The following is a 14,278-nucleotide window of genomic DNA, read 5'->3' on the forward strand; positions in this document are numbered from 1 at the left end:
ACGGAATGGGATCCGGAGGCCAGGGAGATTTTCTGGGTGACGGGGTGTACCGGGAGAGAGCAGTGCCTTACCGTAGCAGGGTGGATGAAACTCTCTGTGCTCCCGGAGTCAAAGAGGCAGGTCGTCTCGTGCCCATTGATCTTCTCCGTCGTCGTAGCGGTCGCGATGTTGCGGGGCCGAGACTGATCCAGGGTGATGGAGGCGAGCTGCGGAAGATGTTGGGAGGTCCCGGGCTGATCAGCGGTGGCGGAGGTATCAGCGGGCAGTGAATGGCCAGGCGAGCAAGGGTTTGAGGCGCGGTCCAAAATGGTGCCGAAGATGGCGGTGCCCACGGGTGCACATGGTGGGTGGCATCAAAGATGGCGGCGCCCACGTGCCGCACGTGGCCTGTGGTGGAGAAGATGGCGGCGCCCCTGGATCACACGTGGGGGGTGTAGCAATGCCGGACCTGGAAACAACGGCGACCGACCGGGCGTGTCAAACGGAAACAAAGTGGCCCTTCTTCCTGCACCCGTTGCAGGTCGCGCTCCGCGCCGGACAGCACTGCCCGGGATGTTTGCTCTGGCCACAAAAATAACATTTGGGCCCTCCGGTGTTGGCTGGCTGCCGAGCGGCGCAGGCTTGCGGTGTACTCGAGTCGGCAGCTGGTGGGGCCCACGATGCCCACGAGGGTGCCGTGCGGTCGGAGGTGTAGGCCTCCAGATTACGGGAGGCCACTTCTAGGGACTTAGCAAGCTGCACAGTCTCTGCAAGATCGAGCGTACCCCCTTCCAATAGTCGCTGGTGAACGTACGTAGACTTAATGCCTGTGACATAAGCGTCTCTGATTATTAGTTCAGTGTGTTGGATTGCCGAAACTGCCTGGCAGTCACAGTTCCTACCGAGAATCTGTAGAGCCCGCAAGAAATCATCCAGAGTCTCCCCCGGGAGTTGCCGTCTCGTGGCGAGGAGGTGCCTGATGTACACTTGATTCACCGACTTAACGTAATGTCCACTTAGTAGCGTCATCGTTTCTGTGTAGGTGGCCGCATCCCGGATGAGAGGAAAAACTTGAGGGCTCACTCGTGAGTAGAGGACATGGAGCTTCTGTAGGTCCGAGAGTTCTTCAGTGGCTGCTCTGAGGTAGCCTTCAAAGCAGGCTAGCCAGTGCTCGAAGGTGGGCGTGGCGTCGGTTGTGCGAGGGCTCAGCTCCAGGCGATCAGGTTTGATTAAGATGATCATCTTTTAAAATCTTGTGCAATAAATTGATGTACCGTCAATTACCACGAGGCGAGAATGGTGAAACAATTGAGGCTTTATTGCACAAGATGTTGTGCCTCCTGCAGCTGGAACCAGAATGGGAGCAGCGCAGGAGAGCATACACTTTTATACGCCGCTTGCTGGGAGGAGCCAGCAGGCTGGGATTTACTGTGGTACCTGTAATACAGTGGCAGTACCGTAATACATGCAATGTGTTACCAGTGGTGTTTACCACAGGAGTAAGTCGCACATTTAGTGGCTCCCGCTCGGGTCGGACTTTTGGACCTTTCCCCCCGATTTTCTACCGGACTTGAACTGTAAAACTGAAGACAGAGGCAATTGTGTACTGAATTCCCACATCGGTGCATGGAGAGAAGGACTTGAAATGCTCGTAAAGGCAGAAACAGAAAGGCAGAGAAGGCTTGGGCTGAAGCTGCAGCAGGAGACAGCATGGCGGAGGACCGGACCTCTGGTTTGTTGACCCAGCGGTCAACGGAGCAGCTGATGCAAGTTATTCAGGAAGGGGACTGCTTGGACCCGATAAAAGAGTTGATTGAACAGCTGGAGCTTAGATTGGACGCCCAAGGTCGGGCGATCCAGAAGGTGGAGAAGGCGCTGGCTGAGCAGGAGGAACATCAAACTGTGGTGGAGTTGGAGGTGGGGATGCTGAGAGACCAGCAGAAGAAGCGCCTGGAGAAGGTGGAGGACCCGCCGGCAGAACTTGAGAATCGTTGGACTCCCGGAGGGGTCCGAAGGAGCAGACGCTGGGGCATACATCGCAGACATGTTTGAGAAGCTGCTGGGGGATGGGGCATTCTCCTGACTCTTGGAGGTGGACAGGGCTCACAGAGAACCGGCGAGGAAGCCGCAAACGGGAGACCCCCCGAGGGCAATGGTGGTGAGATTCCACAGGTACTTGGATAAGGAGCGTATTCTACAGTGGGCCAAGCAGACACGGAGCTGTAAGTGGGACAATAGTATCCTGCGGGTCTACCAAGACCTGAGTGTGGAGGTGGCCAGGAGAAGAGCAGGCTTCAACCAGATTAAGTCGATCCTTTTTAAGAAAAAGATGAAGTTCGGACTATTGCATCTGGCCCTTCTCTGGGTCACGTTCAAGGAACAGCACTTTTATTTCGAGTCGCCTGAGGACGCGCTGGACTTCGTGAAATGGAAAGGACTGGTGGTGGACTGAGAACTTTTGAACTTTGCTGCAACGTTCATGTTTTTTTTTCTTTTTGTTTCTCTGTTCTTTAAAAAAAAGTTCTTCGTTTTTTTGTTTTGTGGAAGCTGTTTGTAATGCCTTCTGTATTGATTTGGGACCAGTGGCAGAGCTGAGTGAGTTAAGGTTTTCATTTGCATTGTACGGTGATGGAGGTGTGCTTGTTTAGATTTTGGTGTTTTTCTGTCAGGCAATTGTGTGGGGATTGTTTGATGTTGGAGTATGTTTGTATGAGCGGGGGGGACGGGGGGGGGGACGGGGGGGGAGGGGGACACGATGACAATAGGTGGGAGACTATCCGGCACCAGGGATGGGGGCCACCAAGCTAGTTGGGCGGGCTAGCTCATGGAAGCGCAGTAGGGTGTGTGCATATGTTCGGTTTATGAAAGGGGTTGGGTTACAGAGTATTGTTACTAGGGGGGGGAGGGGGGGAAAATGTTCTGCTGATGAGGGAGGGACCTGGGCCAAGGGACAGAGAGGAGGCTGGGGGCAGAGGCTGCCTGGGGCGGGCCGGAGGAGGCGCGGAACATGGGCTGGAGGTGGGCCCAAAAAAGGGGATGGCTGATCGGTGAAGGGGGGGGGGGGGCAATGAGCCCCCCAATTAGGCTGATCACCTGGAATGTTCGAGGGTTAAATGGGCCGGTCAAGAGGCCACATGTGTTCGCGCATCTTAGGGGACTGAAGGCGGACGTGGTAATGTTGCAGGAGATGCACCTTAGAGTAACTGACCAGATTAGATTGAGGAAAGGCTGGGTCAGTCAGGTCTTTCACTCGGGACAAGACTCAAAGACTAGAGGAGTCGCGATCCTGATCAATAAGCGCGTGGTGTTTGAGGCAGGTAGAATAGTTTCGGATGTGGGAGGTCGGTTTCGTGAAGGGTAGGTCGTGCCTCACAAACCTTATAGAGTTTTTTGAGAAGGTGACCAAACAGGTGGATCAGGGTAAAGCAGTTGATGTGGTGTATATGGATTTCAGTAAAGCGTTTGATAAGGTTCCCCACGGTAGGCTACTGCAGAAAATACGGAAGCATGGGATTCAGGGTGATTTAGCAGTTTGGATCAGAAATTGGCTAGCTGGAAAAAGACAAAGGGTGGTGGTTGATGGGAAATGTTCAGACTGGAGTCCAGTTACTAGTGGTGCACCACAAGGATCTGTTTTGGGGCCACTGCTGTTTGTCATTTTTATAAATGACCTGGAGGAGGGTGTAGAAGGTTGGGTGAGTAAATTTGCAGATGACACTAAAGTCGGTGGAGTTGTGGACAGTGCGGAAGGATGTTACAAGTTACAGAGGGACATAGATAAGCTGCAGCGCTGGGCTGAGAGGTGGCAAATGGAGTTTAATGCAGAAAAGTGTGAGGTGATTCATTTTGGAAGGAATAACAGGAAGACAGAGTACTGGGCTAATGGTAAGACTCTTGGCAGTGTGGATGAGCAGAGAGATCTCGGTGTCCATGTACATAGATCCCTGAAAGTTGCCACTCAGGTTGAGAGGGTTGTTAAGAAGGTGTAGTGTGTTAGCTTTTATTGGTAGAGGGATTGAATTTCGGAGCCATGAGGTCATGTTGCAGCTGTACAATACTCTGGTGTGGCCGCTGAGGAAAGGCTGAGGGACTTGAGGCTGTTTTTGTTAGAGTGAACAAGGTTATGAGGTGACTTAATTGAGGCATACAAGATGATCAGAGGATTGGATAGGGTGGACAGTGAGAGCCTTTAAATTGAGGGGAGATAGATATAAGACAGACGCCAGTGGTAGGTTCTTTACTCAGGGAGTAGTAAGGGTGTGGAATGCCCTGCCTGCAACAGTAGTGGACTAACCAACACTAAGGGTATTCAAATGGTCATTGGATAGACATATGGATGATAAGGGAATAGTGTAAATGGGCTTTAGGGTGGTTTCACAGGTCGGCGCAACATCGAGGGCTGAAGGGCCTGTACTGCGCTGTAATGTTCTATGTTCTATTATGGTCAGTGGGAAACTGGAGGGGGTGCAGGTGGTATTAGTAAATGTGTATGTGCCAAATTGGGATGATGTGGAGTTTATAAAGAGGATGCTGGGGAAGATACCGGACCTGGACTTGCACAGGTTGGTCATGGGAGTGGACTTCAACACAGTTATTGACCCTGGTCTAGACCGGTCAAGCTCAAAAACGGGCAGGGTGCCAGCAATAGCAAAGGAACTAAGAGGGTTCATGGAGCTGATTGGGGGGGTGGATCCATGGGCATTTGGGCAGCCGAGGGCGAAGGAGTTCTCTTTCTACTCACACGTGCATAAAGTGTACTCCCGGATTGATTTCTTCATTTTGAGCAGGGCCTTACTGGCAGGGGTGGTGGACACTGGGTACTCGGCGATCACAATCTCAGACCATGCTCCGCACTGGGTTGACCTGCAGGTTAGTAAAGACAGTAACCAGCGCCCGCACTGGAGGTTAGATGTGGGACCTTTGGCTGACGAAGGGGTGTGCGAGCGACTGAGGAAATGTATTCAGAACTACCTGCAGGTCAATGACACGGGGAAAATTTCAGCAGCGGTGGTCTGGGAAGCACTGAAGGCGGTGGTCAGAGGGGAGCTGATTTCGATACGAGCCCATAGGGAGAAGGTGAACAGGGCAGAGATGGACCGACTGGTTAAGGATATACTACAGATCAATAGGAGGTATGCGGAGACCCCAGAGGCAGGGCTTTTAAGGGAACGGCGGATGCTACAGGCGGAGTTCGGCTTGTTAACCACAGGGAGGGCGGTGGAGCAGCTGAGAAAGGCAAGGGGGGCGATCTATGAGTATGGAGAGAAGGCCAGCAGAATGCTTGCACAGCAGCTTAGAAAGAGGGAGGCAGCCAGGGAGATAGGGAAAGTAAATGACGGAGATGGGAACCTGGTTGGAGATTCAGCAGGGGTGAAAAAGGCATTTATGGATTTCTACAGTAGGCTGTATGGGTCGGAACCCCCTATGGGGCCGAAGGGGATGAGGCACTTCTTGGGGGGGCTGAATTTCCCAAAGGTGGACGGGGAGCTGGTAGAAGGGATGGGGCTGGGGTCTGAAGGCCATGCAGGCGGGTAAAGCCCTGGGGCCGGACGGGTACCCAGTGCAGTTTTATAAAACGTTCTCTGGGATATTGGGGCTGGTGTTGATGAGGATGTTCATTGAGGCAAGGGAAAGAGGGGTGCTGCCCCCATGATGACACAGGCCACAATTTTGCTGATTCTGAAGCGGGACAAGAACCCGGAGCAGTGTGGGTCCTACAGGCCGACATTCCTGTTGAATGTGGATGCCAAGTTGTTGACCAAAATCTTGTCCTCCAGGATTGAGGATTGTGTTCCGGATGTTTTTGGGGAGGACCAGACGGGGTGTGTTAAGGGTTGGCAGGTGGTGGCCAATGTAAGAAGGTTGTTAAATGTGATCATGATGCCCCCGGAAGGTAGAGAGCTAGAGGTAGTGATTGCAATGGATGCAGAAAAGGCTTTTGATCGGATAGAATGGGATTATCTGTGGGAGGTACTGGACGTTTCGGATTTGGGCGGGGCTTTATTGACTGGGTCATGTTGCTGTATCAGGATCCTGTGGCAAGTGTATGGACGAATAGGACAACATCGGACTACTTTAGACTGCACCGGGGGACGAGACAGGGATGCCCCCTCTCCCCACTGTTGTTTGCGCTAGCTATAGAGCCGTTGGCAATTGCTCTGAGAACCTTAAGGGGCTGGAAGGGGCTGGTCTGGGGGGGGGGGGGGGAATGGTGGGGTGGTGGAGCACAGAGTCTCGCTCTATGCAGACGACCTGCTTCTGTATGTTTCGGACCCATTAGAGAGGATGGAAGAAATCATGAGGATTCTAGGGGAATTTGGCCAGTTTTCGGGGTATAAGCTAAATATGGGGAAAAGTGAGATGTTTGCAGTCCAGGCAAGGGGACTGGAGGGGCGATTGGAGCAGCTGCAGTTTAGATTAGTAGGGGGAAGCTTTAGGTACCTAGGCATTCAAGTGGTGCGGGACTGGGAACGGCTGCATAAATTAAATCTGGCCCGGCTAGTAGACCAAATGAAGGATAATTTTCAGAGATGGAACACGCTCCTGTTGTCATTAGCTGGGAGGATGCAGACGGTGAAGATTCCGGTTTGTGTATCAATGTCTCCCCATCTTTATTCCGCGGTCCTTTTTTAAACGGGTCAACAAAGTGATCTCTGGCTTTGTTTGGGCGGGCAAGGCCCCGCAGGTAAGGAGCGGAGTCGGGGAGAGGGTGGGCTGGCTCTGCCAAATTTTAGTAACTATTACTTGGCGGCGAATATAGCCATGATCAGGAAGTGGGTGGTGGGGGAGGGGTCGGCATGGGAACGTATGGAGGCGGCTTCATGCAAGGGCACCAGTTTGGGGGCGTTGGTAACTGCGCCTCTGCCATTCCTGCCGGCACAGTACTCCACCAGCCCCGTGGTCGTGGCGGCCCTGAGAGTCTGGGGGCAATGGAGGAGACATGTCGGAGCAGAGGGAGCATCGGTCTGGTCCCCAATCTGAAATCATCACCGGTTTGCCCCGGGAAGTATGGATGGGGGGTTCCGGATATGGTGGAGAGCAGGGATTGAGGGGATGGGGGTTATGTTTATAGAGGGGAGCTTACGAGTATGAGGGCGCTGGAGAAGAAGTTTTGGTTGGCGAGTGGAAACAAATTCAGGTATCTGCAGGTGCGGGACTTCCTACGTAAACACGTGACAACCTTCCCGCTCTTACCGCTAAGGGGGATTCAGGACAGGGTAATTTCCAGAGGGTGGGTAGGAGAAGGGAGCGTCTTGGACATTTGCAAGGAACTTATGGGGTCAGAGGAGATGCAGACCGAGGAGCTGAAGCGCAAGTGGGAGGAGGAGCTGGGAGGAGAGATAGAGGGTGACCTATGAGCAGACGCGTTGAGTAGAGTCAACGCGTCTGCAACATGTGCCAGGCTCAGCTTGATACAATTTAAGGTCGTTCGTCGGCTCACATGACAGTGGCCCGGATGAGCAGATTCTTTGGGGTGGAAGACAGGTGTGCAAAATGTGCGGGAGGACCAGCGAACCATGTCCACATGTTCTGGGCATGTCCGAAGCTTAGGGGATTCTGGCAGGGGTTTGCAGATGTCATATCCACGTTGTTAAAAACAAGGGTTGCACTGAATCCAGAGGCGGCGATTTTCAGGGTGTCGGAAGACCCGGGAATCCAGGAGGAGAAAGAGGCAGACGTTCTGGCCTTTGCTTCCCTGGTAACCCGGAGACGGATACTATTAGCATGGAGGAACTGAAAGCCCCCGAAGCCAGAGACCTGGCTATGGGACATGGCTCGCTTTCTCTGTTTGGCGAAAATCAAGTTCGCCTTGAGAGGGTCACTGTTGGGGTTCGCCCGGAGGTGGCAACCGTTCGTCAACTTCTTCGCGGAAAATTAATCGTCAGCAGAAAGGGGGGGGGGGGGGGGTTAGTTTAGCTTAGAGTAGGGGGTTAATAAAAGTGGGACCTGTAAGGGAGGGAGATGGCTTTTGTACAATGTTTATAGTTTCATGTACATTGTTTATTGTGTTGTTGTTATAATACCAAAAAATACCTCAATAAAATGTTATTAAAAAAAAATATGAAATGGAGTCTGAAAGCAGTCTGATGTCTATTTTTAAAAGAATTTCCAATTCTGGGACAATTTAGCGTGGCCAATCCTCCTATGCTTCACATCTTTGGGTTGTGGGGGTGAGACCCACACAGACACGGGGAGAATGTGCAAACTCCACACAGACAGTGACCCAGGGCCGGGATTGAACCTGGGTCCTCGGCGCCGTGAGGCAGCAGCGCTAACCACTGCGCCACCGTGCTGCCCCGCAGTCTCACATATAAATATGTAATCTTTCCGGCAACTCCTGCAACCAATCCTTTGGATTCAACCAGTGAGATTAAGAGGTGGGGGCGGCGGGGGGTGGGGGTGACCCTCCCATTCGGGCAGCAGATTTTGCCCAGGAGAAAACACTGCTGTTCCACCCCAGTGTGGAGAATTGGAAAGCACAACTCGCTGAGGAGAGGGGCCAAGGAAAAGAGAGGCGAGCGAATCCTACAACTACTCCACCCACTGTCTTCCTCAACCAGCAACAAATGCAGCAGAGACTGGAACTCCTGAACCACAAGAAGCAATGTTTAACTCCGAGTTGGCCACCACAGTGCAAACCAGCGTCTCGTGAGACAGAAATTTACCAAAGGAATAAAGAAAGAAATGCTTTTAAGTAGTAGTTAATATCTATATCTTTGTCGGAATTTGAAAGCCAGGTAATAATTCTGTGGCAAGCCTTAAGAAAGTAATTAGATTTGAAAAATGCATTGGTATTAAACATTTGCCAGTTAGACATGTGAGCTTGGAGTCTGCGTGCAGGGCATCTGTTTATGTTGCGTTTGACAAACGAAGAGATGCATCTTTGTCAGCTGTCAAGTACATAAGGACCTGTTTACTAAGTATCTGGACATTGTATCCTTCAGAAATTTTAAAGGGTGCAGTTCCTCTCCATTATTCAAGAAAGAACACAGGAAATCCTGCTCGTGATTAGTGCCCTTCTAGAATACTGAAATTGACCTGATTCAATTTTGCAACAGATTCCTTCTTCAATTGTTTAACGTGTGACATTCATTTTGCAAGGGGTGGTGAATCCTGACACTTAAAACAAAGTGCACATTTATAAAATTATCCTTCAGAGATTAGTGTGCTGAAAGCAGTTACATATTCTGCTGCTTACTAAAATTGCATCTTGAACTTTATTGCTTTACAAAAGTAAATTATTCAGATCTGAAAACCTGATATTACTATTTTATCTCAAATCTGACTGGTCAGAAGTTTTATGCATATTGTGGGAAGGATAGATTACACGTACCTATTCGGTGAAAATTCTAAATAAAACAGGGCCATGGTATTATCTCTGAATCCCACAGATACTAAGATCTACGAAAAAGATTTAAATCAAAAACATGTCAGAATTAAGAGGAGATTTTCCACATCCCAGTACATGAGGTACGCTCCTATCCCAAGTGTGGCAAAGAATACACAGGGATAAAGACCCATTGCATCAGACTTCCTGCCTCACAAACAATAGTAATAATGATCTTTTATTGTCACAAGTATGAAGGTACTGTGAAAACCCAGAAACCTGATGGCTGGTACTGAGTTTGTACCTTTTAAATATTCCTTCACAGTATGTGGGTATTGATAACTAGGCTGGCAGTTGTTGCCCCATCCCTAAATGCCCTTGAGAAGGTGATAGTGAATTGCTGAGTTGATCAGCCGCAGTCCATTTGGTGTAGGTACATCCACAGTGCTGTTAGCAAGGGAGTTCCAGGATATTTATCTGAGGGGAAGGAGCAACAGTATAGTTTCTAGTCACGATAGTGTGTGGCTTGGAGGGGAATTTGTTGGTGGTGGTGTTCCTATGTATCCACTACCTTTGTCCTTCTAGGTGGTAGAGGTCGCCAGTTTGGGATGTGCTGTCAAAGGGGTCTTAGTGAGTTGCTGCAGTGCAACTTGTAGAGGGTGTTCCTGTGCATTAGTGGTGGGGAGAGTGAATGTTTAGAAGTAACCTTGGCCGAAATAATCATGGCTGGTGAGGAAGTTCCCAGCTCCTGGCTTCAACGACTGGGCAAGTGTGCACTCTAAAGCAAGTATTGGGGCTTTCACTGGCTCTCCTGTGAGGTCTGTTGGGGGTCCTGGAGAAACCAGGTGATCAGCTCAGGTTATTTCAATGCCCAGGAGGATGTTACATCTTCTAAGAGCAGGGGACAGATGGGTATAGACGGGTTTTGCTCTTCTAACTCTGTGCAAAGCCATCCTGATGCCTGGTTCATGCTTCGAGAGCGACCAGTCTATGCAAATAGCCCTGAGCTGGATTTGGGTGCTCTTCTGTCTCCAAAGCTGTAGCACACATTAAATAAGCTGAGCCTGGTTGGATGTCCAAATAGCAAACTATATACCCTTTGATTTTTTTTTTTCAAGACATCTTTGCACTTTCCCCATAACTCAACTATAAACTCGAACATTTTGGGGAAATTATTTTGCATGTAACTTAAATTGATAACCTTTTATTTTTGTTTCATGCTTAAATTTCAATATTTTGTGGAAATATGCCATGCGGTAATGAAATTCAGATTTCTTTATTTGGGAAATGTGTTTTTAATGACCGATTTGTAATTGTCTTTCCTACTCTTCACTCTTAACAGAACAATGAGAATGAAACCGCATTGCACTGTGCAGCACAGTATGGACACTCGGATGTGGTCGCTCTCCTCTTGGAGGAACTGACAGATCCCACGATAAGAAACAACAAGTTGGAAACCCCGCTTGACTTGGCCGCACTCTATGGTCGCCTGCAGGTGGTCAAGATGTTAATAAACGCGCATCCAAATTTGAAGAGCTGCAATACCAAAAAACATACTCCTCTACATCTTGCTGCTCGCAATGGACATAAAGCTGTTGTTCAGGTTTTGTTGGAGGCCGGCATGGAAGTAAACTGCCAGGTGGGTGAAATTGTCGTGGACTCATTGTCAAATCATACTGTGATACAATGCAGAAGGAGGCCATTCAGCTCACTGTGACCATGCTGGCTTAATCCCACGAATCTGATATTTCAACTTGCCCCTGTAAATTTTCTCTTTCAAATAGAACTGATGAGTGGATTTTCAACACTCACATGCTCTTCGGCAATATAGATTGGAAGTAAATATTGCCAAATCCCAGACAGGCAGCAAATTCTCTGTCGCATTTCTTCACTGTTCTTGACTTTAATGCTGACAGTGATTCATCTGCTCTCGCTGGTGGTGAGCTTGGAAGAGGGAGACACATTTGCTTAGGCTGGATGATGGCTTACCTGAACGCCCACAGCCTTCCTGCCTCTGCCAGAATGGAATGATGGCCGGGAAGGCCTTTGTCAACCTTCCCGCCCCATCGCCAATTGAAACTCTTCAGTGAATACTAGATAACCACTCAAGGGCTTCATTGCACCGCCACTGATAGCAATTTTGAAATATTTTTATTCAGAAAAATGTTCAATTATAATGTACAGAATGATGAAACAAATTTATGTAATTTTAATGAAAATATCCCCTCAACCCAGACCCACCTAATCATGATTTACCCAGAACCCCCCAGTGCCACTCTTCCACCCCCCCCCCCCAATTGCTGATCATAATCAGCTCTTTAAAGAAGGCAATGAACGGCAGAGACCGAGAGTAAATCCCCTCCTCCGATCCCCTTATTGTGCACTTGATCTTTTCCAAATGCAGGAATTCAGACAAATCGTCCAACCATGTGTCAATGCCCTCCATCCGAGCAAGATTTATCTCCGGGCTATTAGGGAGACGAAGTCCAGGGCAGAAGCCTTCTTGCCCTCTAGCAGCCCCAGCAAGTCCGACACTCCAAAGATCAACACTATTGGGCATGGCTCCACTTTAACTCCCCAAATCTCCAACATTGTTCGAAAAAGAAACCCAGAACTTTACTAGCTTAGGGCAGGACCAAAACATATGTTTTAGCCCCCTCGAACAACGCTAACACCTATCCTCTACACACAGAAATAACTCATATGTTCCCTGGTTAAGTGCACCCTATGTAGCACTTTAAACTGTAACAAAATCAACCTCGCACATGATGGAGTGAAATTGACACTATGCAGATCTTCGCTCCACACCCCGTCCTCCAAAGCCAAACCCAGCTCTTCCTCCCAATTTCACTTTGCTTCCTCCAGCGAAGCCTTCTCAATCGCCATCATGTGCCCATATATGTCTGCCATCTTCCCTTCCCCTATCTCTTCAAGAGAGAGCACCTTATCCTTAAGTAAAGGCGCTGGCAACCGAGGAAATGAAGAGAATTCCTTACGCACAAAGTTTCTCACCTGCAAATACCTAAACACATTCCCTCCCAGGTGTTGGAACATCTCCACTAACTCCTTCAGCCCACCAAACCTACCCTGCATGAACAAATCTTTCAACCTCCTCCCTCTCCTAGATCCATCTCTGATATTAACCCAGCTGTCGGTGGGTCTGTTGCCTTGCGGCATGCACAACCGCTGCAACTGTGTGGCCAGCTTGTCAGCTCAGTGCCCGATCGAGTGACTCAACATCGGGGAGTGGGCAGGCAGGTGACGGGTCATTGAACGTCACCCACCTTCCCTTACTTGTTGATCCATCTGCACCCCTCACCCCGTGACATCCACCCCGTGAAACCCCTCTGACATTAAAACATCTGGCCTGGGTTGCTCCGCAATCCTGGGACTCCAGAGTCTGTTGTCATAGCAGCAGGAACCCTCTCTCCATGGTACAAGAGCTGCTGGCCTCTGATTGGCCACCAATCTGGTCAGTTGGTGAAAAACGGGCATGCAGTGAGTGGTTAAGATCTTGAATGCATTGCCTCGGGGTATGGACGCAGAAAAACATTCGAGAGGGAATTGGATTATTATCTGAAAAGGAAGAATGTGCAAGGATATGGGGAGAAGGCGGGAGTGTGACTCTCAATGAACCGTTCCTGCAGGGGGCCAGCACAGATATAATGGGCCGAATAGCCACCTTCTGTGCTGCAACCATTCGATAATATAGTTATACTTTCTGTATTTGATTATCGCTTCAGATGTTCAGTGCAGCTGACGTGAAGTCATTTAAATAGTATTGATCATTTTTTGTACACCACACTCAATTTAAAATAAACAGTGCTTGTCTTTGGGATAATTAAGGTTTCAGGATTACCTATTTTAAAATTATTTGCCATGATACAAAATTTCAAATGGAATACTTGTCATTTTTCTCCGATTTCTGTGATGTAAAGTGTTTAAACAATGGATGGGCAATCTGGCAAGTAAGCACAATTTCTGTGATTTTTTACAGTTTGTCCAAAAATTGAGCAATTGTGATCTCGATATGTAAAATAGTGAATGTTTGGCAATACTATTAAATGGCTGTCAACTCCAGTTTGTCCACACAGATTTTCAAAGTCATGTCCTATGTTGTAATGTCTTTTAAGATATTTCACTGTGATATGCTACCCTCCATACATTTACGTTGAATATTACCTGATGGGGAAAATGACAACCCAGTAATTTAAATAAGCAAATTATTGCTCAGAAACAAATTGAGCTCAGAATATTGCATGGACTGATTGTCTGCAAGGTCTCCTGCAGCAGCACACAGACCCTTTTCCAGTTAAATTCCTGGAAATGGTGTGGCATGAGAGATTTCCTTTGTTTGACATCATCAATTTCCAACCATTGAAGGAAACAAGACAGGAAGAACCTTTCTGAATAAGGCGAGGCTTTTGCATCCTGTGCATCCATTTTGTACAAAAGGCAACACTTCGATTGCTGGTAAAAGCTTTCTGTGGTTTAGCCTTCTTTTAGACCAATTATCTCAGTATCCACTTTTGTTTAAGAAAGGTGTAGATCGAGCTGCTGATATGTACAAAGCTGTAAGGAGACTGAATAACCGAAACCACAAAGGGATGTACTGAACTACAAAACACTGCAGGCACACTCATTTTCAAACTCTTGTGCAGTCACTTATTGCAGTAACTTTTGAGGCATCAACACACTCTGATTTGTGCAAGCAGCCTGGAGATGCCGAAGAAGCAAGAGGTAATGATGCTTTTGGTTTTAGGTTGGAATTGTTTTTTTTTTAAAGTACTGATGTTACTTTTGCAACAAAGGCAGAAATAGTAGAATGTGAGCAAAACATGATTGTAAACCCTCGGATACCTTTGCATGTGTTGCTAGCAGAGTTCGGACACAGGGCGGACGAATGGCATTGATAAGTTGTTCTGTTAATTAAACATTCAATGTGTTCTCAATTCTGCTGTGTGTTGGACG

At 48.7% G+C, this 14,278-nt stretch overlaps 1 protein-coding gene across 13 annotated transcripts in view; it reads left to right on the top strand.

The window, feature by feature from the left end:
* Nucleotides 1-14,278, top strand: part of anks1b (ankyrin repeat and sterile alpha motif domain containing 1B) — a 1,303,035-nt gene that overhangs the window by 612,145 nt on the left and 676,612 nt on the right. For 12 of the 13 annotated variants that reach the window (XR_011934063.1, XM_072471544.1, XM_072471547.1 and 9 more), the window contains one exon: nucleotides 10,650-10,946. Coding sequence is in view for 12 of the 13 variants with exons in the window: in XM_072471544.1 (XP_072327645.1) it covers nucleotides 10,650-10,946 (297 nt within the window). In the remaining variant the exon portion in view is untranslated. Of the gene's footprint in view, nucleotides 1-10,649; nucleotides 10,947-13,744; nucleotides 14,048-14,278 lie in introns of those variants that run through there. The other variant, XM_072471556.1, reaches the window with a different exon arrangement.

This window comes from Scyliorhinus torazame, chromosome 13 (genome assembly GCF_047496885.1).
Source record: "Scyliorhinus torazame isolate Kashiwa2021f chromosome 13, sScyTor2.1, whole genome shotgun sequence".
Taxonomy (NCBI): Eukaryota; Metazoa; Chordata; class Chondrichthyes; order Carcharhiniformes; family Scyliorhinidae; genus Scyliorhinus; species Scyliorhinus torazame.